General features: G+C 44.4%; 1 protein-coding gene across 2 annotated transcripts in view; it reads left to right on the top strand.

Moving 5' to 3' along the window:
• The first annotated feature begins 16,348 nt into the window (after nucleotides 1–16,348).
• WDR35 (WD repeat domain 35) overlaps nucleotides 16,349–27,096 on the top strand; it is a 136,992-nt gene continuing 126,244 nt past the window's right edge. For both annotated transcript variants that reach the window (XM_073625339.1, XM_073625340.1), the window contains exon 1: nucleotides 16,349–16,499. In XM_073625339.1, the coding sequence (XP_073481440.1) occupies nucleotides 16,476–16,499 (24 nt within the window). In that variant the 5' untranslated portion in view covers nucleotides 16,349–16,475. The remainder of the gene's footprint in view (nucleotides 16,500–27,096) is intronic.

The following is a 27,096-nucleotide window of genomic DNA, read 5'->3' on the forward strand; positions in this document are numbered from 1 at the left end:
AACTCACATGAAAATCCTATCTAACTGAGCAGGGGCTTTCCAAACTCAGGTGTCAAGGCTCCTGCGAGCCACAACAGTCACTCAAAGCACAGTAACCAGCCACCACCATTATAACACCAGTGTGCAAAGTGAAAAAAAAAAACCTGCTTTATAACCATGTAAAATTTTATTTTCTGTATGGGTATATGCATACAGGTATAGCTTTTATCTTCAACAAAAGAAGGAAAAGAAAGTGATACCAAAATTTTAAATCCAGGTTCATTTGCTTGACCATTAACTAAAATTCCAATAAAAAAACAGCTTGGGCTGCTTAACCAGCATGTGGAGCGATCATCACTGATGAAGGGGGGGGGGGGGGGGCCTTTGAACCCCAAAAATGCATTGGATTTATGATATAAGACTCTGAATAAAATTAAATCTGGACTTCATATGTTCTGCTTTCGGTGGTTGTCTTCTTGCATACCTAGTCCCTAGCTAATCTTCAGCCACCACTAATGGGATAGCCGCCTAAGCGTAATCATTCCCTCTACACTTTAAACCTTACCATAAAGTACAAAATCTTAAACCACAAATATATGGAAGTTGTTTGCAAGCAAGCTGCTAGCAGGCTTTAGAACTTCTTGAAGCGTTTTGAAAGCCTGCTGAAGCCTGCTAGCAGCTTGCTTAAAGTGGCAATCAACACTCCCATTAGGATCCGTGTTTAACATTTACAAACTGAAGCTAAATGGTACTTTAACAAAGCTTGCTGAAAGCTCTGCAGATGCTTTGTCAAAGCTTGTTGTTCACACTGCTCTTATACAAGCTGAAGCCTGTGTAAAACAGGCCTTACACCTGCGTATTTTAAAACATCTGCAATGTAGTTGTGGTTTTATGTGCAAGTTAATGTGCTTTTTGTCTACACTTTTTTTGTGCATTTTTTTGGGGGGTGGTGGATGAGCTTTTAATTCTTTTTCTAGTAACTTTCTCTCTGGTCACTGCATGCCTAGATAATGAAGACTAAATGAAAATAGTTTCAGCATGTTTTAATTTATAGGCAATGCAAATATATTGAAGCCAGCAGAATTTGAGCTGAAACATTCACAGCTGTGACAGGCTGGGGGATTGGGCTTTTCCGCTTACGTATTGTAGTCATTGGCCTTAGTATTCTCCATAAAGAATCCACCAGAATACACATCATCAGTATCTTACTGTCATGTGCCTCCTTATGGATTCTGCATGAGAATATATAAAGAATTAACTGCAAGCAAGGTGAGCTTGTTTTTCAGTCAAGCATATCCTGTCAGAGTAGGGATATTCTTCAAGCCAAACCTGAACACGTTAGTATCGCACTGCACTTTTTTTTTGTAGCATACACTAACTATAGGAAAAGACCTAGGGCACCGTTGTAATAAAACATGCCCCAGCGGATTGATATAGACAAGGGGGCCAGGACTTTAATTTAATTCTCGGGAGTCGCTGCACAAGGATTAGTCCTCTGCTGAGCGATAAGCATTAACTTCCTTCCTTAGCCCCTAGCTGCTGCCCGATAAGCATTAGTTCTGTTTCTTCCCTCAGCCCCCATCTGCCACAGTCCGGTCTGAATAATGTGTCCGGGTTCCAGGCAGACTGAAACCTGGATACATGATTCAAAATTATTAAAAACCTGGACTGTACGGGTGAATCCCAGACAGGTGGCAACCCTATGTCAGAGCCATTCTATAAGGGTGGGGCTCTTTCCTCACCTCTTTCTTCCTGAGTCATCAGATAGCACTAAAGGCCTTGTATGGGATTACACCCTGGAGAAAATAGTTTGTAATAAGTCACACATTTGGCATATGTTTGGATATATTAGATTAGGATAGATAGATTAGGATAGATAGATAGATAGATAGATAGATAGATAGATAGATAGATAGATAGATAGATAGATAGATAGATAGATAGATAGATAGATAGATAGATAGATAGATAGATAGATAGATAGATAGATAGATACACATATAGCAATAAAAATCTCACAGGGGTTCTGACTCTTCCCATTCTATACCAAACTAAAAAAAAAAGATTGGTGTTTGCGCTGTGAGATGATTAAGTGAATAAAGTGCTAGTGCAATGAGGGGGTATAAACAATAACAAATTTCTAGGTGTTAAAATATCAGGTGAAGATAAAAATAATTCCTATAAACAATGAACATCCATAATCATAAGTGAAAGCTTAATCATAAAATCAAAATCAAAAGTCCTATGTGCGCTTCTGAAGAAACGGTATAAATGAAATCCAGAAAAAATTCCTGTGCCAATCTGACGATTAAAAATGCAATCCAATATTGTGACAGTCTGACAGTGATACAAAAATAAGTAATGGATCCCTCCACCGTGAAAAAAACAACAAAAACCGGTGCCTGGTCAGTCCTCAGTGATGACACCTGTGTGTGTACAAGCCTCTCACCTTACTGCCATATATTTCAATGGCGGACCACATGAAAATGGCCACTGGTAATTAAATCGAATACACTATTTAAGGACAGAAACCATAGCCTATTGTTACCCCCTGATGAAGTCACGTGATGTGCGATACGCGTTGGGATTGGAGCAAAAGGTGTAACCAGGATTGACTGAAGCATACGAGCTCAGCGCTCAAGGATTGTTCCCATTTTTTAAATCCAAAAAGTGAGTGTATCTGCATGTTTGTTTTAATAAACCGACCCTTGTAAATGGTATTACGTTATTGGCATTTCACTTCCTTGTCTCTCATCTCTTCACACCGAGTATATCAGTAAAGGAAGTGCTACTAACATCAAAGAGGGACCTTCTGAGGACCACTTGTGATCCATATATATGCTGTTACCTTACGGCAGTAAGGTGAGAGGCTTGTACACACACAGGTGTCATCACTGAGGACTGACCAGGCACCGGTTTTTGTTTTTTTCACGGTGGAGGGATCCATTACTTATTTTGGTATCACTGTCAGACTGTCACAATATTGTATGGATTTCATTTTTAATCATCAGATTGGCACAGGAATTTTTTCTGGATTTCATTTATACCGTTACCTCTCTATCTGTTAAGGATCAGCTTACCAGGTGTTTGCTGCAGTGTACCCCTAGCTTTATTGTTTCTTTTGACAGCGCAGGAGTTATACATTCATTCTAAAAATAAAGATTGCCATTACATGCACTTTAAAGTGGTTGAAAAGTTTTTTTTTTTTTTTTAATAAATAAACATGTTATACTTACCTGCTTTGTGCAATGGTATTGCCCACAACGGCTTTGAACTTCCTCTTCTGGGTTCCCGCACCGGCAATCTTGGCGCCTCCTCTTCTCCTAGTGCCCTTGCTATGGGGGCACTTGTGCGGGCCTGATCCATAGACACATGCAGTGTGGCTGGCACCCGCCCTCCCTCTCTTCTCACAGGACTTGACTGACAGCAGCGGGAGCCAATGGCTCCCGCTGCTGCTGAGTCTCCTATGAGAAGAGGGAGAGATAAGAAGAGCTGCTGCAGACGGGCACAGCACTGGATCAAAATCGGGCTCAGGTAAGTGTTTAAGGGGGGGCCGGAAGGAGCAGCTTTAAAATGTTTTTTACCTTAATGCAAAGAATACATTAAGATTAAAAACCTTTTCCCTTTATAGCAACTTTAATTTAGTATTAGCATGCATTATGGGAGCCTCACATAAAATTTGCTTTCTTGTCATCAACATTTTTACTGCAGAATCTGTATTTTATAATATATATATTTACTTTTTTCTTAACCAGAACCTACTAGATGAGCTTACAAAAAAATTACAAGTCTATGAAGGAAGAAGAAATTGAAGAAGACAAAATGGACATTCTTTTTTTGCAGTGCAATAATTGGAGCTTTGTGCATTGTGTGTGATTTTTTACTGCTGAATTACTATACAGTACAAATCTGACCCAAGTATTGAAAAGTACCTGCTTAGAGGAAGATAATAAGCACATGTACCAGTAATGATCATTTATATGTATATGACTCTTAACAGTTGGTTTGAGTTTGGCAACAATATTATAATTCCGTGAACTTATCTTCCGTATCAAATATGGTTAGGCCATTTGGTAGCAGGTCATTCTATACCTTGGTTTTTAAAGCAACCCAGTCAGGGTAGCAAAAAATCCTAAATGAAGGTGCCTTGAATGAAAAGGGCTCGTATAATCACCTGTTGGGCAGGACTTGTTTCCTACCTCTGCTCCATCCCAGTGCAGTATGCATCAGTCTCTTTGAATTCAAATCCACAGTGAAGTAGGGGTCGGAGGATGGAATCATGGCGCACAGTGGGGGACAAATGCATCAGATGCTCCCAGACATGTTAAATACTAAAAAGATTGACAAACGCTGTAGCACTCCTGAGTAGGTGAGCTCTTCCCTTGCGGGCACCTTTTTTTAAGGATTTTGTGTAACCCTGATAGTGTTGTTTTAGAACCAGTACTAGATATATGGTTGCCTGGGTATCCCCAACCTCACTACTTTCTGAGCTGTGGGAACAAGCGTGCAGCAGTCAATGTCAGTTCAAAGTTAGAATGCCCAATTTACCAACTTGTTCTTTAGTTGATTAAATATTGCAGCCTTTGGATCAGCATGACAGCCAGGAAACCATCATTTTCAGTAGCCGAGGACAGCATTGGCAGCCTACGTATTGTCAGTAAAGGTTTTGTTTAATTCTTTAGAAGCCAGTGATGCACATACGCTAAATATTTATGGGATATTGTACTTTGCAATTTTCCATCTGCCAATATCAAATACGCTTGTATATACTGTTTATTTAACCTTTGCTTTACATGTAACTCTATGTTTCTGGTTGTCTGGATATCTGAAAGCAAGCCAACAAACAAAGCGTCTTTGGAGTAAGACTGGATAATACGTTTCTGTGCACTTTTACTGTTTGGGGGGGGGGGGGGGCTACCATAGATTGCCCCCATTTCTCCATAGACCATAAGCACTACCAGCAGCTCTGCTCCTCCTCAGCGGTGACTCTGATGGCTATTCTAGTAAGATGCAAATGACTTCCAATAATGGCCTTCAGTGAGATGCAGACCTTTCCTCAGGGTGAGATAATACAGGCTACTGAACTGCTAGGGGTATGCTACAGACAGGGCTAACATATACTGTGGTTCAGGCAGGGGCGCATCTACCATGAGGCAAACAAGGCATTTGCCTTGGGAGGAATTTTCAGGGGAGCGCCACGGCCCCCTAATTAACCTAATTAAAGAGCCTCCTCTGCTCCTAAACAGTCAGGACAGCTCAGTCCTCTGCCAGTGTCACAGTGTGCCTGCCTGTGATTGTCAGCCCCTGTCCCCCTGACCCCTCCCTCCGCCCTGCCCAACTGGGCCTCCGCTGTGGGGTCGGGAGGTCTCGGCTCAGTACAGTGCTGATCCTCAGCCATGGTGTGAAATCCTCATATTGGAAAGGCAGCAGAGCTGCAACAGCCAGATACGCATTGTACAGATTGAGGCTGTGTCTGTAAAATAATCCAACCTCAGCTGTTTGCAGTGTGGGAAGGAGCAGCTCTGCTGAGAGCCCTGCCAGCAGTGACCCCATCCTTTGCCCTACTGACCTCTGTCCTATGCCCCGCTGACCCCATCCCCTAAACTACTGACCCCATCCTTTGCCCTACTGACCACATCCTATACCGTTCTGACCCCATCCTATGGCCTGCTGACCCCATCCTTTTCCCCATTGACCACATGCTCTGCCCTACTAACCCTGTCCTGTGCCTCGCTGACCACATCCTGTGCCCTGCTGACCTCATCTCCCGCCCCACTGACCCCATTCTCTGCCCTACTGACCACTGTCCTATACCCTGCTGGCCCGTCCTATGTACCGCTGACCCCATCCACCACATATGTGGCACTTGGATGAATCATGTCTCAGGGTCTGATAAGGCTGCAGCTTCCTCATCAGACCCTGAGAAAAGAGGAGTATACCGAGGCTGGGACAAATTTAGTCTTGCCCAGGGCAGCACGAAACACGAAATACACCACTGAGTTCCGGGCAGTAGGGCTGCTAAGGTAGGAACACAACCACCCACACACCACTTTGCTTACTTTCAGTAATATATTTCTGCATATAATAAAGCTTCTAGATTCCAACCCTTTTTGTTGGTGCCATCATTATCACTGTCCCCATAGTTGGTGCATTTTTTGTGGTACAACAGTTGACTGAACTTCCAGTTCTCGCCTTCTGGGTCTGTATAGAACTAATCTGCCAGCAAAAAATGTGAAAGTGTTCCCTACAAGGTATCATATCTAAGTGTAGCATAGATTACATCTGTGTCAGAGCTTAAGATAGTTAATGACTTTCTATCTGTTATGAGACAGTGTCCGGGCCTGGAGGTTGGTCATTAAGACCCATGCACTGCATTCTCGGAGGAAAGGCAGTAGGTCCTTTATACCTGAAAGCACCAAGTAATTTCTGAGGGCCCCAGCGAGTGGTATGGAAGCACGGTGAAGGTGAGGTATTAGGGTTTTTTTTTTTTCCCCAAGGGAACCCGCCATTTTGACTCTTTCTAAAAGGAATATATCAGAATAGAAATATGCCTTCCCTCTGCCCCCTGATTACAACCACCAGCATTGTAAGTTATAGGAAGTTCACAAGAGGACATGGAGAGAGGAACTTAAAAAAAATTTTCCTCTGCTATTTCCCCTTCCTGTCTCCTTTCCCTTCCCTTTTCCTCCTTACATGTTCCCATTTCAATCCCATTCCCCACTCCCCCCAAAAAAATGTTTCTATATTGTTCCCAATTTTTTGTTTGGTTTTTCTTTTGAAAATGCGGTGCGCTTTGGCTCTACAAGAGTGACTAATTGAGCTCTTTTGACCTGGTCCCACAGGGCATACTTCAGGCTCACTGGAGCCCTACTCCTCTGTTTCAAAAGGCAGATATAGAAATATTTAAGTACATTGGTGTTTCCTGCGTTCATTTTTTTTTTTCTATACACATGACTAATATGAGAGTTGTTACTCATAACGCTCTTCTATGTCTTGCAGTGTAATCTCTCTTTGTCTCATGGGCAATCTCTGATTGTGATGTTTCTGTTCTTGTAATGATCTACTCTTTTCCAAAAGTGTACCATCTTTGCTCTCTGTTTTGCTGATGCAAACCCTTAAATAAATAATTAAACAAAAAGAGAACAAAAATGTGGAAGCTGCCATTGCTGATATCTTGGAAGTGGAAGTGCATGTTCTGGGACTGTAAGACTTGATTCACACCTTTGCATTTCCATTGAAATTGATGAAAATGCTTTAAGGAGCACATCAAAGCATTGTGAAAATCATTGATCAGCATGGTGATGCCCGTCAACATTCCATACAAAGTGCATTGCAACATGTTAATAAAGCATGTTAACATTTGTTCTTATGCATTTGATTTCAATGGAAAATGCATCCAGGTGAAAAACACAAAGACATAACTAGGCCCTAGATGTTATACTTGTGAGTTGTTGCTGGGACACCTGATGGGTGCACTCTTGTTTTAGGTAATTGACACAGTAATCATGAAGCAATTATAAGCATGACCACCCTAGAGCAGTGGTTCTCAACCTCAGTCCTCAAGTACCCCCAACAGGCCATATTTGCAGGTTTTCCTTTATCTTGCACAGGTGCTTTAAATCAGAGTCAATGGCTTGGTATTATTTTTATTATTATTATTATACGAGATTTATATAGCGCCAACAGTTTACGCAGCGCTTTACAATGTATAAGGGGGACAACACAATTACAGTACAGTTCAACACAAAAGGAACAGGAGGGCCCTGCTCGTAGAGCTTACATTCTAAAGGGAGGGGGTGGTGGTACAAAAGGTAATAGCTGCAAAGAATGATTTGATGTGGGTGGCTTGGTATTTTATCTAAGAGAAATTCACAAAACATGGCCTATTGGGGGTACTTGAGGACTGAGGTTGAGAACCACTGCCCTGGATCATCCACCTTCAAATAAGGTCAGCACAGGTAGTTTCTGTATTTTCCACCTGACAGATTCCCTTTAATTTCCATTATTTCCCATATGACTAACTGGAATTGTCTAACTTTTGCTTTTTACTTAAAATCCAAGTATTGATATTTTATACATATTTAGATTAATCCAGCCAATGCCCCTGGAGGTTGGAAATCAATGAAGTAAAGACTGCTACTCCAGTGATCTCAACTTGCTTCTGGGTCCCACCCTGAGCAGCTTCCCTGCAGTATTCTGAACGTGTGACATCACAGTCCTGCCTGTCCACCTCCTCCAATCAGAGAACGCTTTGCATTAGTTCTGAGAATGCAAAGTAATCTCTGAATGGTGCCATGCCAAGTGACTGACCTCCTGTCTTCTAAATGCAGCAGGGCAACCGCTAGGCAAGGGGGCCCGGATGCAAGTGGAGATCACTGGGGTAGCGGTGTCTGATTAAGTGATTTCCAGCTTTCAGGAGCATCAGTTTGGTATTATATCTACATTTACAGTTTACAGTTACAATCTGGACCATTGTAACAATATGTAAAATACCCATACCTGTAATCCTTCTTTAACTGTAATATAAACCTGTCATAGATATAATACGGAAGCTGCCATTGTTCTGAAAATGCTAGTCGTTTAGTTGTTATGCTGACCCACTAGTGACAATTGAACAGGCCTTGGTTTGAATTGCAAGCCATTTCACAAATCTTGCTCAAAATTCAGTGAATGTGAACTTTGTGGCGAACCCCATAAGTCATTGGTGGGGGGGGGGGGGGGGGGACTTCTTATTCCATTTCTACCATTTAAATGGCTAATAAGTAAATTATTATCAAATGAAAGGAATGGGAAGCAGGAACCATGGAGGACATGCACCATTGGGAGGGCCTTTTGAGGTGGCTTCAAGGGCGACATTGAAAATACATAGTTGATTTAGATCAGCGGTCTCCAAACTGTGGCTGGATGTGACCCTTTGCTTGCCTTTATCTGGCACTTGGGGCACTACTCCACGAACTGACACAATGATGGGGCACCATTGCCCCTGCTGACACTATAATTTGGGCGCTATTCTTCTCATTGATACCAACAATGGAACACTATTCCTCCCATTAAAATCAATGATGAGGCAATGATGCCGGGGCATTTTCTACTCCTACTGGGCCCCCATAAAACCTAAGGGACAGTAAACTGGCCCCTTGCTTTGAAAGTTTGGAGACCCCTGTTTTAGATTACAGGCTTGAGGCATGCTTTGTTGTTACAGAATAAAGTATATGTAGCCCCCCACTGCAATCCATCATATGGCACGGTACAGTATAACATATTAAATAACAGTATCTCTCCGTATCACTTCCAACACACACTGATATTTTGGCTGTTGTGAGCTCATCCTTTTATAGTGATAAGGCTGGGTTATCCATTCCTTCAAATGATTGGTTCTTGTGACTCAGTTGACCAGGAGAAAGGCAAAGCACTGCATTATGGGTTGTTCCTAAGTTCTAGTATGAACTTTTTTGGCCAATAGTTCTGGATAAGGCCGAATGTGAGTCTTGGGGATCTGCCTCAAAACCCATAGTTGCGGTGAACTCGGCGTTATCCCTACAACCCACTAGCTTCAGTACTTCTATGTCACTCACCAGGAAGAAGAAGATCTGGCAGGAGATATGTTAGAACTATCTGTATACTTGATATTGGTTAGTTAATCAAAGTATTGAAGAAGGTCTGCATAACAGCCAAGCTACTAGCATTTTCAGAAGGCAACAAGAATAATGTGATTCCCCCCCCAGACGGGGAGGATGATTTACTAAAGGCAAATATACTGTGCACTGCATGTGCACTTGAAAGTACAGTTGCTGTAGATCTGACAGGAAGATCTAAAATGAGGGAAAGCTCTGCTGATTTCTATCATCCAATCACGTGCAAGCAAAAATGCCGTTTTTTTATTTTCCTTGTACGTTCCCCTCAAAACCTTGCAGTGCACAGACTATTTGCCTTTAGTAAATCATAGTAAATCAACCTATGTCTTTATTTTAGAAAGCAGAGTAACCAGATCATGTGACCTCAAAGAGGTATTAAATTGCAGTTTACCAATTATTAGATGTGATGATTTTTCTGTTTTAGTCTTTTTTTTTTTTGCTTTATTTACACCTGGCGATCTGGCCAGTAAATCTGCTATTTTCACCTTCATTTACAAAACAAGCTGTCCACCAAAAGTGGCAGTTAGAGGGTTGAGACAAACCTTTTCCCACCGACAGGGGTACCTATAATGGTCGTCTTTTATTAATTTATGTAAAACCTTTATCTCAAAAGGAAAAAAAATCTGTAGCTGCAGCTGCTTAAAAATGTGTTAGCTGGATTTCGGATTTTAATTTGTTAATCAAATCCATCTAAATCTGCTAGCGTATCTAAAGCCCACCATACAGTAAATAAATCAAAATTCTTCCCGTTCAGCAGGGACCAGATGAATTCTAAGCTATGTATGGGCACCTTCGTTGTACAGAAGTCAATCTAGCAATCGACTTCTGTACAGCCAGCACTGATCAGTGTATTCTGTATCCCCGCCGTCAGAACACAATGGCACATCGGGAGAATTCGCCCATCTACATCGAATATGTGGATGGAGGAATTCGATTTTTTTTTGTTCAACCTGCTGGTTGAACAAAAAAAAAAAATTACGACAGAATGGGCTGCTTAACACTAACCTCTTCTAAGACTGACAATACTGCTGTCCAAGGGTGGCTCCGTTGCTCCTCTGGTGGAGTGGAGACACCCTTATGCCGCGTACACATGAGCGGAATTCCGCTGAAGCTTGGCTTGCATACACACGGTCACACAAAAGTTCTCTGATTTTTTGACCGTCAAGAACGCGGTGACGTACAACACTATGACGAGCCGAGAAAATGAAGTTCAATGCTTCTGAGCATGCGTCGAATTGTTTCCATCAATGCTTAGGAATTTTGCGAGTCGGAATTGGCACAGACGATCGGAATTCCCCCAGCAAAAGTCCGATGGAGCATACACACGGTCGGAATTTCCTACCAAAAGCTCACATCGGACTTTTGCTGGCGGAATTTCCGATCGTGTGTACGACGCATAAGAGAGGGTTCCTCTCTTAGGGTGTCTCCACTCCACTTGAGGAGCAACGGAGCCACCCTAAGACAGGAAGGGTGTCATTGGACAGATCACCAGGTGAAAATAAAGGAAAAAAGCCCCCCAAAAAAGAAAACAAATGCGTCCACCATATTTAGGTATTGGTACGCTGCAACTTATTACATTTTTGGGTTTAATACTGCTTTGGCTTAAGGTTTTTCTTGTACATACCAGGGATTTCGGTACTAATTTATGTTTCTGCACTAGTTCCTTGACTTCCACCTTAAGATTTACCAAAAACTATAAGGTGTGAGCACCTACCCAACAAGGCAGTCAGGCAGGTGCTTGCTCAACATAGTTGTTGGTTGTGTCTCCATTTTTATTAAAGCGGAGTTCCACTTGTTTTTCAGTTTATTAAAAGTCAGCAGCTACAAAAAGTATAGCTGCTGACTTTTATTAAACAGACACTCACCTGTCCCACGGTCCAGTAATGCGGGCGCCAGAGGCCTCGCTCCTCTCCCTCTCCTCTCCGCGGCGCTGTCATAGCAACTGTGGGCACCCAGCCGTGACAGCTTGCGACTTCACAGCCGGGTGTGCACTGCGCATGCGTGAGTCACGCTGCGCTCTCCTAGTGGCCAGGCAATTTTCTGGGACCTGTGACATGTCCCAGAAGATTGCAGAGAGGGAGGGGCTGCCTAGGGGGAGAGAAGGAGTCGCCTAGGCGGGCAGAAAATAAAAAAAGGAAGTGGGACAGGAAGTACCTGTAAAAACCAGGTACCCACTCCCAAAAAAAACCTACATGTCAAATGTGGCATGTAAGGGGGCGAAGAGTGCTTAAAACAGAAGTTCCACTTTTAGGTGAAACTCCGCTTTATATATTTTTTTTAGGTCATATATAAAGCTGAAGTTTAATCTGCTTATATTTTGCTTCACTGGTTCCTCTCTTCCCTCCTCATTTACATGCTAATGAAATAAAAAAATAAAAAAAGTTGCTCTTTTCATTACATACCTTATTTTAGACTTAGTGATGTTTATTTGCATACAGACTGCCCTAGGTAATGCCCACATGAGTCTCCATTACTGAAAGAACTGAAAGGGGTGTTCGTGTTTTTTCACCTTAATGCATCCTATGCATTAAGGTGAAAAAACACCTTGTAGTCACCGGCCCCCTAGTCCCCCCGTTTTACTTACCTGAGTCCCGAATTTCCGTTGGTGCGTCCCCGCCGTCCCTCTCTCCACGGGTTCCTGGCTCTTGATTGGATAGATTGATAGAAGCGCAGCCATTGGCTCCCGCTGCTGTCAATCAAATCCAATGACACAGGCGCCGGGGGGGCGGGGCCGAGTCCTGCATTCGGCCTCTATGGACGCTGATTGCTGGACTCGGAAGCGCGCCTGCAAGGTAACCCCCTTGGGAGAGAGCTTCTCCAAGGGGGTTATCTAATGCGGGGAGGAGCCACAAGAGCCGCCAAGGGACCCCAGAAGAGGATGTTCGGGGCCACTCTGTGCAATATGAGCTGCACAGTGGAGGTAAGTATGACATGTTTGTTATTTAAAAAAATAAAAAAACGATCCTTTAGTATCACTTGAAATCCAGTGAATGAAAGGGGCAGACCAGAGGGCTAGGGAGGAGCCTGTACATCTGTACAAAAATAATAAAAAGACTGTGCAGGATGACCAATTCAGGCAACCAGACAGGTAGTGAGCATTGTTTTCTAATATGAATTATCCCATTAGCTTAAATATCTGTGTCAAAAAACGTGATTTTGTGTTTGCCGAGAAATGGAAAAAGTGAAAGTTACCAATTTAGAGCAAGTAGATATAAACCCAATCATTAAATTGTTATATATGTATGCATTATCATTTTATTGTAATTCCAAAAGTTGTTTTAAATGTTTATAAATATACAAATTGAATTAAAAGAATATCTGGTAACCCTGCCATGGAGGTCGCTTCTTTTCAGGCACCTCATTTTATGAGTGACAACAACTGTCTCCCAATTGTTGTCCTGTCACTGTTACATGCACCCAAAAGTGGCCATGGTGACACGCACGATCCACCGCTGCCACAATCATAAAGCCAGTCTAGAGCAATGCTGAAGCGAGTGCATCCTATTGGCTGAATGTATGAAGTAATATACACTCACTGGCCACTTTATTAGGTACACCTTGCTAGTACCGGGTTGGACCCCCTTTTTGCCTTCAGAACTGCCTTAAAGGGGTTGTAAAGCTTTTGTTTTTTTTTACATACCAAACATGTTATACTTCCCTCCTCTGTGCAAAGGTTTTGCACAGAGCGGCCCTGATCCTCCTCTTCTGGGGTCCCCCAGCAGCGCTCCTGGCTCCTTCTTTTCTCGAGTGGCCCCACGGAGAGCCGCATTCCATTGGGGGACTCACGCGGGCGCGCTCCCGAGTCCTGCTGCTGCATCCATTGACACAGACAACAGGACTCGGCCCCGCCCCCTGTGTCACTGGATTTGATTGACAGCAGTGGGAGCCAATGGCTCTCGCTGCTATCAATCTATCCACTGAGGACCTGAGACGGCGGTTGGAGCTGCTTTGCTCGTCCCCGTCGATGGAACGATCGGGTTAAGGTAAGTAAAAGGGGGGCTCTGGGGGGCTGCTGCACTACAGAAGGTTTTTCACCTTAATGCATACAATGTATTGAGGTGAAAAACCTTGAGGGTTTACAACCCCTTTAATTCTTCGTGGCATAGATTCAACAAGGTGTTGGAAACATTCCTCAGAGATTTTGGTCCATATTGACATGATAACATCACGCAGTTGCTGCAGATTTGTCGTCTGCACATCCATGATGTTAATCTCCGGTTCCACCACATCCCAAAGGTGCTCTATTGGATGAGATCTGATGACTGTGGAGCCCATTGGAGCACAGTGACCTCATTGTCATGTTCAAGAAACCAGTGGTGAAATGATTTAAGCTTTGTGACATGGTGCATTATCCTGCTGGAAGTGGCCATCAGAAGATGGGTACATTGTAGTCATAAAGGGATGGACATGATCAGCAACAATACTCAGGTAGGCTGTGACATTTAAATGATGCTCAATTGGTACTAAGGGGACCAAAGTGTGCCAAGAAAATATCCCCCACAACATTACACCACCATTAATACAAGGCAGGATGGATCGATGCTTTCATGTTGTTTACTCCAAATTCTGACCCTACCCTCTGAATGTCGCAGTTGAAATCGAGACTCATCAGACCAGGCAATGTTTTCCAATCTTCTATTGTCCAATTTTGGTGAGCCTGTGCAAATTGTAGCCTCAATTTCCTGTTCTTAGACAGAAGTAAAAGTGTCAGGAGTGGCACCCGATGTGGTCTTCTGCTGCTGTAGCCCATCTGCTTCAAGGTTCGATGTGTTGTGCATTCAGAGATGGTATTCTGCATACCTTGGTTGTAACGAGTGGTTATTTGAGTTACTGTTGCCTTTCTATCATCTTGAACCAGTCTGCCCATTCTCCTCTGACATACATAAGGCATTATCGTCCACACTACTGCCGCTCACTGGATATTTTCTCTTTTTCGGACCATTCTCTGTAAACCCTAGAGATGGTTGTGAGTGAAAATCCCAGTAGATCAGCAGTTTTTGAAATATTCAGATCAGCCCGTCTGGCACCAAGAACCATACTACGTTCAAAGTCACTTAAATCCCCTTTCTTCCCCATTCTGATGCTCGGTTTGAACATCTTCACAACATCTAGATGCCTTTGTTATTGGCTGATTAGCAATCTGTGTCACCAAGCAATTGAACAGGTGTACCTGAAAAGGTGGCTGGTGAATGTATATATGGTGGGCATTAAAGATGTCAAAATTTTTTTTATTAACCACTTGCCGCCCGCCCACCATCAAATGACAGCTGAGCGGTGCAGCTCTCATTCTGGGTGGACGTTACATGACGGGCTCCCAGAACGACCGATCTTGCATGCCCCTGGGGGCACGCAGCGTGGCGATTGTGGCCACGCCGTGTTGCTAGGACACGGCACGACCCCGATCTGTGTAAAGAGCCGTGGCCACCTAGCAGTGCTGCCATCAGTTTAAGCAATCAGTGCCCATCACTGCCACCCATCAGTGCCCATCAGTGCCGCCTCATCAGCGTACAACGAAGGAGAAAAATTACCTGTTTGCAAAATTTTATAACAAAATATAAAAAAAAAATTTTTTTTTTTTTTTTTTAAATTCTGTTTTTTCAATTTTTTTAACAAAAACTAAAAACCGCAGAGGTGATCAAATACCATCAAAAGAAAGCTCTATTTGTGGGAAAACAATGATAAAAATTTCATTTGGGTACAGTGTTGTATGACCGCGCAATTGTCATTCAAAATGCGACAGCGCTGAAAGCTGAAAATTGGTCTGGACAGGAGGGGGGTTTAAGTGCCCAGTAAGCAAGTGGTTAAATAAACACAAACATGACTGGAGCACATCTTTCAGTTTGAGGTACTCCACATACATCTATAGACCATTCAGAGCATGTGATCTTTAAATCTAAACTCCGGGCTCAACAAATATCATTTAATCGCTTCCAGACCAGCCGCCGCAGTTTCACTGCGGCAGGTTGGCTCCCCTGCATGAAACCACGTAACTATACGTTGGCTCGGGCCCTGCGTGCACTCATTTCTTTCTGAACGTTATACAGTTTCATACCTCCCAACTTTTGAGATGGGAATGAGGGACACCTATCAGGAAAAGTATGCAGGCATCGGACACACCCCTTGCCACGCCCCCTTGAAGGAGAATTGAGAAAAAAAAACAAGATTGGTTGAACCCACAAGTGCTTTTTTTATCACTATTATTCCTTTTATATTGGCTTTTGGAATTTACAAATGCAGCGATTTAGAAATCAGATGAAAGGTTTAGCGCTGGAAAACACTTTTTGTTAGATAAAAAGTGGAGGAATGAGGGACAGAAGGACATTGCTCCAAATCAGGGACAACTTGGGAGCTATGCAAAGAAGATACCCAGCCCTTCCCAATACATCTTCTGCTACAACAAGTTTTGCAAATAACACAGAAAGAGGAAGTCACTGTAGAATTAGAATGATAACTGACAGGAATCTCTTCACCGGTTTCTTTCACAGACCAGGTAGTACCTGTGAATAGAATTCTGCATCTGTCAAACACAACCAAACGCTTATAGTAACAAGTCCACATATGTTCAGCCATTTTGTTGGAGACCGCTACGTGATAAGTGAATAGTGGTGGTATATGGCATTATGGCCGCTCTCCTGCAGAAGCAGGCGCGGCGCCGCAGACACTTTTCATGGGTAGTTCGCACTCTAGTGTTTAATGTTCCCAGGCGTTTCGCTGGTCCATTCTACACCAGAAGTGACGTGAAGGGGAAGGACCTCGGTTACCTAGAGACGGGAGGACTCGGCTTCTTAGTTACCCCGGGATAGGACTGTGTATGTGTGAAACGTCCAGTGATTGGGGCCGGGGGGACTGCTGTGTACAGAAATGTTCATCTACCTCAGTAAGAAGGTGAGTAGTGGGGGGGAGGCTGGACTCCAGACAGACACATACACAGATATAGAAGGGAAGCGATTTGTAAGTCTGTCCATCCAGTTTCACCATTTACACAGCTCTGCCAGGGCAGAAGAGCTGATTTCTATCTGCTGCAGGTCAGTAGCACTCACAGGTCTTGTCCCTCCCCCCTCAGCCTGTGATTGGACAGTGAAAGGAGAAGCAGCGCATTGATGAGCACATCTCTCTGCTCTCTCCTCCTACCAGCATGCTCCTTGCATTGCAGCAAGACAGCTCATTGTGCTGCTTCTCCTTCCACCAATCTGAGCTCTGCTGTACTGGGATTGCAAGAGACAGATGCTGAGTCAAACTCCGGTACTTGAAATGCTTGCATTACATATTGAAAGCAGAACTCCAGTCAGAAATGTTCGAGAGACAAACGAATAGCTCAATTAAAGAAAACCTAACAAAACTCTGTCATATTTATTATCAGTGCAGAGATTCCCCCTCCCCCACCCCAGTCATTTGATTTTGCAGCTAGATGGCTTCGGTCTGATGTCCAGCATCATTTCATACACTTCCTCTGAGCCCGGGTCATCCTGGAACCGCCCCCAGCTAGTGACTGGACTGTGAAATGAGAAGCAGCACAGCGATGAGCTCATCTCTCTATCACTCTGCTCTTTCCTCCTATCAGCATGCTTCTTGTCAGCACATGAACGGATCGGCCCCTTGTACTGCTTCCTTCTCTCGCACTCCAGCCCTGCTGTTCTATCCTCCTAGAGTTCTAACAAGTAAGGATGAGCTCCGGGGTGTTTGCAGCTCAGCGATCCCGCCAGGAAGCTGACACTGCGCAGCGCTAATCCCAGGTAGGGAGACATTTCCCCATCCGCGGCTTCTCAGATCAGGAAACGTCTCACAGCCTGCGAACACGCCGGAGTTCATCCTAACAGGGAATGACTGGAGCTGTGGGGGGCTTTCTTCTATCGGGGGTGCACATGTTCCCTCTCCATGCCTGTGATTGGTTCTCCTTGTTCTAGACTATGAGGCAGTAATGAGAAGATCCCGGTGATCTCTCTTCTTGTCTGCCGTATCGGCCATAAGCAGAATAACGGTCCAAAGAACCAGCTGTCCAATACAGCCGTGCCAGTCTCTGTGCCAGTATGATTGTACATGCTCCATACACAGCGAGATCATTGCTGGGGACTGTCACATACATGCAGATCATCGCCTTGTCCCTGCCTGTAATGCAGATTAACCACTTACTGGGCACCTAAACCCCCTTCCTACCCAGACCAATTGTCAGCTTTTAGCGCTGTCACTCTTTGAATGACAATTGCGCGGTCATACAACACTGTACTCAAATGACATTTTAATCTTTTTTTTCCCACAAATAGAGCTTTCTTTTGGTGGTATTTGATCACCTCTGAGTTTTTTATTTTTTGTTAAAAATATTAAAAAAGACAGGATTAAAAAAAAAAAAATACAAAACCGTTTTATATTTTGTTAATAAATTTTGCAAACAGGTAATTTTTCTCTTTCATTGATGTACGCTGATGAGGCTACACTGATGGGCACCGATAAGGTGGGACTGATGGGCACTAATAGGCGGCACTGGTGGGCACTGATGAGGCTGCACTGATGGGCACTGATAAGGTGGGACTGATAAGGTGGCACTGATGGGCACTGATAGGTGGCATTGGTAGGCACTGAGAGGTGGCACTAATAGGTGGCACTGAAGGGCACTAATAGGTGGCACTGATAGATGGCACCGATAGCTGGCAGTGATGGGCCCTGATGGGAGGCAGTGATGGGCACTGATCGGCACTGGTAGGTGACACTGATAGGCAGCACTGCTAGGTGGCACTGATGAGGCACTGATTGGCACCACTGGTGGGCATTGATAGGTGGCACTTGTGGGCACTGATAGGTGGCACTGATTGCTGGCACTTACGTACTGTGGGCACTGATTGTGGCACTGGTAGGCGGTACTGATGGGCACATATGAGGCTCCTCCCCTTCGGGACCGATGTCCCTTCAAACAGAAGCCGGCGATCATCTTTTTTTCTGCTCATGCTATCAGCGTGAGCAGAAAAAAAAACGATTACCGATCCTCTATTTACATCACGTGATCAGCTATCATTGACTGACAGCTGATCACGTGGTAGGGTTCCGGGATCAGCCCCTTACTCGGCTCTGTGATCTCCTGAGTCTCATTGACTCGGGTGATCACAGCGCGTGCCCTTCAAGGGGGGCGTGGCAAGCCTGCAAAGGGGAGGACGTCAATAGACGTTCTCCCGGCAAAGCAGATCCGCCCTGTAGCTGTCATTCGGCTATAGCGCGGATCTGAAGCAGTTAAAGGCATAGTCCACCTTTCTGACCATGCTTCATGTTACACCCATATTTATGGTACGTTCTCATTCAGATGGGCGCTGAGCCCCTTTCCTCAGTGCTGAGCTGCTTTTTGCTGCGTTTGCATCCACCTCGGAGCTGTGCGCAGGCCACTCAGAGAAGTGAATGCTGACGCAGTGCCTGCATGGATGCCGTCACTTGTCATGATTTGACGAGTGGGTGCACGGATCTGATTGCAGATATGGTGCGTTTGGATCCGTGCACCCGCTCCTGCCCACATGTTGACATACAACTGTGTCTATGCAGCTGCTGCATTGAGATTCATTCATTCATTCATACTTATGGGCGGCCTGCGCTCAGCTCCGAGGTGGATGCAGACGCAGCAAAAAGCTGCTCAGCACAGAGGACGGGTCATAGCGCCTATGTCAGGGATATACAAGTAGCGGATCCCCAGCTGTTGCAAAACTACAAGTCCCATCATGCCTCTGCCTCTGGGTGTCATGCTTGTGGCTGTGAGAGTCTTGCTATGCATCATGGGACTTGTAGTTCTGCAACAGCTGGAGGTCCGCTAATTGCATATGCCTGACCTATGTGAATGAGGCCTTACATGGAACTGGGTCACATTCTCCAACCACGCACAGCGCACACATACAAAAATGACATTTAACTCCTGCAAGGCTATTTAAAAGCACCTGAACATATTCAGAAAATATGGGGATTTAGTTACACCATATGGCCATATAGTGCTAAGCCCACTACTATGTCAAAGTACCCCAATATCAATGTTTTTTTTCTTACATTCTCCAACCTGCCCCCATTTATTTGAATCACAGGTGGTGCTCCCTGGAGCTGGAATGCAAACAATGCATACATACCCATTATTATTATTATACAGGATTTATATAGCGCCAACAGTTTGTGCAGCGCTTTACAATGTTAGGGCAAACAGTACACTTACAATACAAATCAATACAGGGATCAGACCCATGATATACAGATCACAGTGTTCTGAATTCTGCAATGCAAAGATTTAATAAAGGCACATTTTCTTTCTATTTTATTAACCCCTTTTACACAACAAGCGTTTATAAACATCTTGGTATTCAAGGGGTTAAAACAGCCCCATGGCCGCTGCTGCAGCTGTGAGCTTGTTACTGATTTTTTTTTTCTTTTTTTTAGCTGGTGTTTGACTTTCAAGTAAGAGTGATCCGGGCAGCTCTAGAGCCACCTGATCACTTTACAGTACCTGGAATATACCATGACCCGCTGGGGCCACCCATAGTGGTTCCCGAGCTCCCTCGTTCTTCTAGGACCACAGTGAAATGACCCAGCGGTGAGAATGGGAGGAGCTTGGGGAACATCCACTGCCCAATCTCTGGAGGGCAGGGGAAACATCGGGGGTCTTTTAGACCCTTAATGTCCCCGTAAAGAGGACCTGTCACCTGCACATTTGTGCTAGCCCCCTTGTGATAGTAATAAAGTTAAAAACAAAACGTGTTACGTTTTAATAAAGTTAATAAAAATAATAATAAACAAAAAAATTAAAAAAAATTAAAAGCCCCCTATAAACCCCCCCCCATAAAACCCAGATGCAAACACATGGGTAGAGCACATACATGTATGTAAACATAAGTTGCCCCACACATGAGGTACCACTGCCAGAGTGTGAACAATAATTCTGGGGCATCATTTATGATTAACCACTTGCTTACTGGGCACCTAAACCCCCCTCCTATCCAGACCAATTTTCAGCTTTCAGCGCTGATGCACTTTGAATGACAATTGCGCGGTCATACAACACTGTACCCAATTGAAATTTTTATAATTTTTTCACCACAAATAGAGCTTTCTTTTGGTGGTATTTGATCACCTCTGCAGTTTTTACTTTTTGTTAAAAAAATGTAAAAAACTGAATTTTTAAAAATTTTTTTTTTTTTTTATTTTTTTATATTTTGTTATAAAAAATTTAAAACTTGTCATTTTTCTCTTTCAATGATGTACGCTGATGAGGCAGCAGTGATGGGCACTGATAGGCGGCAGTGATGGGCACTGATGGGTGGCAGTGATGGGCAGCACTGCCAGGTGGCACTGATTGGCACTACAGGTGGGCATTGATAGGTGGCACTTGTGGGCACTGTTAGGTGGCACTGTGGGCACTATTTGGTGGCACTGATGAGGCAGATGTGCCTCTTCCACTTGGGGACCGATGTCCCTCACATCCGAGCCGGTGATCGGCTTTTTTTTCTACTCACGCTGTCAGCGTGAGTAAAAAAAAAAAAACGATTACCGATCTTTTGTTTACATCATGTGATCAGCTGTCATTGGCTGACAGCTGATCACATGGTAAGGGGCCGGGACCAGCCCCTTACTCGGATTGGTGATCAGCCGAGTCTCAGTGACTCAGTGATAACAGCGCGCCTGGCGCGCGCCCTGTAGGGCATGCGCAGGGAGCGTGCACAGGGGAGGCCGTCATATGACGGCCTCCCGGGAATTCAGGTCCGCGCTGTGGCCGTCAATCGGCCATAGCGCGGATGTGTAGTGGTTAAAGTGGATCTAAACCTTCCCATCCTTATCAGCCAAGGAAGCTGCCATCTTCGCCTCTGTTTGATCTGTTTGGTCAGCTATGAAGTCTGCAGAGATAAGAGAAGAGGTATTGCACACATGAGAACAGTATAAACAAGGCGCCCTCCTTCCTTTCCATTTTTTTTTTATTTGTTTGATCTGTAACCGCCATGGTGCTGCACGTGTGATCAGTTGTGACTCCAGCGATGGTTTGACAGTTTGGTTGAGAACAGAAGGTAATGTGACAGTTAGCAATCTCAGGATTCCAGGAATGCAACTGTTTTTTGAAACCGCTAAATCGCTGGGTTTAGTTCTGCTTTAACTCTAAACTGTAGAAAGGTTTTGAAAGCATCGCCTGTGGATAATTTGGGGTAACATGGGCATTTTGGGTAAAAGGGACACAGATGTCAAAAGAAACCAAAATCAAAGTTCTAACACATCTCTATCATCCTTTAACCACTTCAATACCAGGCACTTAGACACCTTCCCGCCCAGACCAATTTTCAGCTTTCAGCGCTGTCGCAATTTGAATGACGATTGCGCGGTCATGCTACACTGTACCCAAACAAATTTTTTATCATTTTGTTCCCACAAATAGAGCTTTCTTTTGGTGGTATTTGATCACCTCTGCGGTTTTTATTTTTTGCGCAACAAATAAAAAAAGACCGAAAATTTTGTTTCTGTTAAAACTTTTTGTAAATAAGTACGTTTTCTTCTTCAATGACGGGCACTGATATGGCTGCACAGAAGGGCACTGACGGGCACTGATACGGCGGCACTGATGGGCACTGATGAGGTGGCACCAATGAGGTGGCACTGACGGGCACTGATGATGGGCACTGATAGGCGGCACTGATGGGCACTGATAGGTGGCACTGATGGGCACTGATAGGTGGCACTGGTATGTGGCACTGATGGGCACTCATAGGTGGCACAGATGGGCACTTATAGGCGGCACTGATGGGCACTCATAGGTGGCATTGATGGGCACTCATAGGTGGCATTGATGGTTACTTATGGGTGGCACTGATAGTTGGCACAGATGTGCACGGATGGGCACTGATAGATGGGCACTGATGGGCACGGATGGGCACTGACAGGTGGCATGAATGGACACTGATGGGTGGCACTGATGGCACTGCTTGTTTGCAGTGATGCCCCTAAGGGTGGCATTGCTGGGTATCACTGCAACATAATGGTGCCAATCAGTGCCCATTTGTGGGCACTGATTGGCACAGATTTGGCACACTGGGCACATGTGGATGGCCATGGGGTACATACCTGGCCATCCACATGTTGCCCCTTCCCTGGTGGTCCTAGTGGCGATCCCTGGTGGTCCAGTGTGGTGATCTGAGGGGGGGCTGCGCTGATAAACAATCAGCGCAGACCCCCCCCTGCCAGGAGAGCCGCCGATCGGCTCTCCTCTACTCGCGTCTGTCAGACGCGAGTGAGGAAGAGCCGATCAACGGCTCTTCCTATTGACAGCGTGATGATTGGACACGGCTGATCACGTGGTAAAGAGCCTCCGCCGGAGGCTCTTTACCAAGATCGGTGGAGCGGTGTGTCAGATTGACACACCGCTCCACCGATCGCCGCGATGCGCGCCCCCGGGGGCGCGCTGCGGCATGTTATCCTGCTGGACGTCATATGACGTCCAGTCAGGATAACAGAACCACTTCCTGGACGTCAATCCGCTATAGGGTGGGCGGGAAGTGGTTAAAGTAGTATTACACCTTCAGCATTTTTAGTTCAACACATTGAGCACAATAAAAAAAACATTCCGCAGTAAACTATTTGTTAATATTTTTAACCCATCATTTACAGTGTACAACTTTCAATGCTGCTCTCTCAGTGCTGCTTTCCTGAACATCTGGTCTTCACAGGAAAGAGTTAGCAGTGGACAGTGCAGTCTCTAGCCCAGGGATCCTCAAACTATGGCCTTCCAGCTGTTGCAGAACTACACATCCCATGAGGCATTGTAAAACTCTGACATTCACAGACATGGCTAGGCATGATGGGAATTGTAGTTCTAGAACAACTGGAGGGCCGTAGTTTGAAGACCCTTGCTTCTAGCCAGTCTGTTAGCTTGGAGAAGGAAGGAAGGAGGAGGAAGATGGCGGAGCAGGGGAGTGTTTTGCCATCCTAGGCTATAGGACTGTGTGTTCCTATTGATGTATACTGTAAGGGAACACAGCTCTGGTCCCTGCATGAAAGGGTGGCTCCATAGGATGTTACAAGGGCAAGGAGTCATCCTGAAACAGGAAACCTGGGGCAGTGGTTATGGCACCCACCTAAACTGGGAAAGCTTAAAGTGGACCTTCAGTCATTTTTTCCCACTTTCCAACTATTAAATCCTCTGCCCTTGTTTTTTAACTTTGGATAGTAAAACATTTTTTTTCTGACAGTAAACACCTTATACAGCCCACTTCCTGTTTCTTGTCTGGTCATTGGCCAAGGCTTATGACATCATGCACAGCTCCCTCTCTCTCACTCTTGTGAGAGTTTGCCAGGAAGGGAGGGGGGATGAGTCATAAGAGGGCCAATGAGAGCTGCAGAGCTGGAGGTGTGCCTCTGTGTATATCCAGGAAGTGAACAGGCAGCAGCTTCAGCTGCCCACAGGTAAATGGTTGCAGCCAGACTCAGTGGAGGGAGATTTCTGCAGCATATTTGGTAAGTACAGAATCACAGTATATATAACATAATATGCAAACGTGGTTGGAGGGAAGCTTCAGAATGGCAAAGATGTTTTTATTACAGATTATGTGAGCAGACTGCAGTTCCTCTTAGAGCCCTTTCACACTGGGGCGGGCGCTATTGTAAGCGGCGCTTCACCGTCGGTATGCGGCCGCTAGCGGGGCGGTTTTACCCCCTGCTAGCGGCCGAGAAATGGTTAAAAACCACCGCAATGCGCCTCTGCAGAGGTGCTTTGCCGGCGGTATAGTCGCGCCGTCCCATTGATTTCAATGGGCAGGAGCGGTGAAGGAGCAGTATACACTCCGCTCCTTCACCGCTCCGAAGATGCTGCTAGCAGGACTTTTTTTACCGTCCTGCCAGCGCACCGCTCCAGTGTGAAAGACCTCGGGGCTTGCACACTGGAATGAAAGCAGCGGCACTTTCGGTCGGTTTGCAGGCGCTATTATTAGCGCAATAGCGCCTGCAAACCGCCCCAGTGGGAAAGGGCCTTTAAAAAAAAGAGAACAGATGGAGTTACAATACCTGTCAGTTTTTATTGCTGTCTGTGCTCATGTTAGGGAGACTCACCCTCTCTATTTGTCCTGTTTACCATTATCATTGAAAGTGACGTAAAATCCCAAATTTTGGGTTGTCCTCAGAAAAGTACTAGGGGGGAGATCTTCCAACGGGGACACTAGTTCTGGTGACCTGGGGGGGGATTCCTCACTTCCTGTTTGGCTATGGGACAGGAAGTGAAGGTAAATCTAAATCTCCGCAATGGGACACAAATGGCGAAAAAAAATCTGACCGCGGTTATAACCCTCCCTTACTTTATCCAAAATGAAGAAAAGTTTTGCCTATAGTTCTACTTTAAGAAGATAGAAGCTCAGTAAGTGATTAAATCACTTGCTGAAAAGTGCTGAAATTCCTAAAAACTGAGGATTTAATAAAAAATACTGTACACAGAAAATAAAAAAAGGTATTCGACCATACAAATTTTCTGGTCCGTTTTATTCCTTTTATTATTTCATTTATATTTAATTTCTTCAGAGAAGCCTATCCTGCCTCCACCTAACAATTGTACTCAGCTCATCCCCCACAGCTATTACCTTTTGTATCACTTGACCCTCCCTTCTATATTATTTAACTGTATTGTAATTGTACTGCCTGCCCTAACATTGTAAAGCTAAACTGTTGGCTTTATATAAATCCTGTATAATAATAATAATAATAATAATAATTTATTCCTCTGCCTTTTTTAGTAGTTTTTTTTTTTTTTCATTAGTGGATACACAATAAAATTGAAAAGAGAAAAAAGGGCTAAAAGCATATCAGATCTAAAAATAAAATTACACAGGTGCACATACACTAAGCACGTGATATTCCATTCACAAATATAACAAATGGTACAAAGTCACTGGGGTCATGATGTATTTGCCAATGTAGTAGACAGCAGCTGTTTCATTTGTTTTGCGTTCATCACAAACAAGGATTTGCTCACACTCACAGGATGTGTACCTACTACAGTGGGGAAAAGAATTATTTTATTCCCTGCAGATTTTATAAGTTTGCCCGCTTACAAAGAAATGAAGGGTCTATAATTTTTATCATAGGTGTATTTTAAATGATAGAGACAGAATATCAACTAAAAATCCAGAAAAAAACACATAAAAAAATTACAGTTATGCTGCGTACACACAAGCGGACTTTACGGCAGACTTTGTCGGACTTTATGACGGACTTTACGAATGAACGGACTTGCCTACACACGATCAACCAAAGTCCAACGGATTTGTACGTGATGACGTACGACCGGACTAAAACAAGGAAGTTCATAGCCAGTAGCCAATAGCTGCCCTAGCGTTGGTTTTTGTCCGTCGGACTAGCATACAGATGAGCGGACTTTTCGACCGGACTCGGGTCCGTCGGAAAGATTTGAAACATGTTTTATTTCTAGGTCCGTCGAACTTTTGAGAAAAAAAAGTCCGCTGGAGCCCACACACGATCGAATTGTCCGACGGATTCAGGTTCGCCGGACCAAGTATGCCGTAAAGTCCGCTCGTGTGTACGCAGCATTACAGTTCAGTGATTAAAATAAGTATTTTGATCCCCATGCAAAACATGACTTAGTAGTTGGTGGAGAAACCCTTGTTGGCAAGCACAGAGGTAAGACGTTTTTTGTAGTTGGTTACCAGGTTTGCACAAATCTCAGGAGGGATTTTGGTCCACTCTCCTTTAGATCTTCTCTAAATCCTTAAGGTTTCTTGGCTGTCGCTTGGCAACTCAAGTTTTAGCTCCCTCCATAATTTTTCTATAGGATTAAGGTCTGGAGATTGGCTAGGCCACCCAATGACCTTAATGTGCTTTTTCTTGAGCCACTTCTTTGTGTCCTTGGCAGTATGTTTTGGGTCATTGTCATGCTGAAATACCCATCCACGACCCATTTTTAGTGTTCTGGCTAAAGGAAGAAGGTTCTCATCCAAGATTTTACAATACATGGCCCCGTCCATTGGCAAAGTCGGCTTGTACCTTTAGCAGAGATACAACCCCAAAGAATAATGTTTCCACCTCCACGCTTGACTGTAGGGATGGTGTTCTTAGGGTCAAAGTCAGAATTTTTCTTCCTCCAAACACGGCGAATCGAGTTAATGCCAAAGAGCTCAATTTTGGTCTCATTTGACCACAGCACTTTCTCCCAATCCTTCTCTCAATCATTTAGATGTTTATTGGCATTCTTCAGATGGACCTGTACACGTGCCTTCTTGAGGAGGGGGACCTTGCGGGCGCTGCAGGATTTCAATCCATTGCGGCATTTTGCGTTTCCAATGGTTTGATTGGTGGCTGTGGTCCCAGCTGCCTTGAGATCATTCACAAGCTCCTCCCGTGTAATTCTGGGCTGATCCCTCTCTTTTCTCATGATCATCCTCACCCCATGAGGTGAAATCACACATGAAGCTCAAGACTGAGGGTAATTGATGGTTATTTGGTGTTTCTTCCATTTGTGAAGAATCACTCCAACAGTTGTCTCCTT

The sequence above is a fragment of the Aquarana catesbeiana genome, linkage group LG04 (assembly GCF_042186555.1).
Source record: "Aquarana catesbeiana isolate 2022-GZ linkage group LG04, ASM4218655v1, whole genome shotgun sequence".
In the NCBI taxonomy this organism is placed as follows: domain Eukaryota; kingdom Metazoa; phylum Chordata; class Amphibia; order Anura; family Ranidae; genus Aquarana; species Aquarana catesbeiana.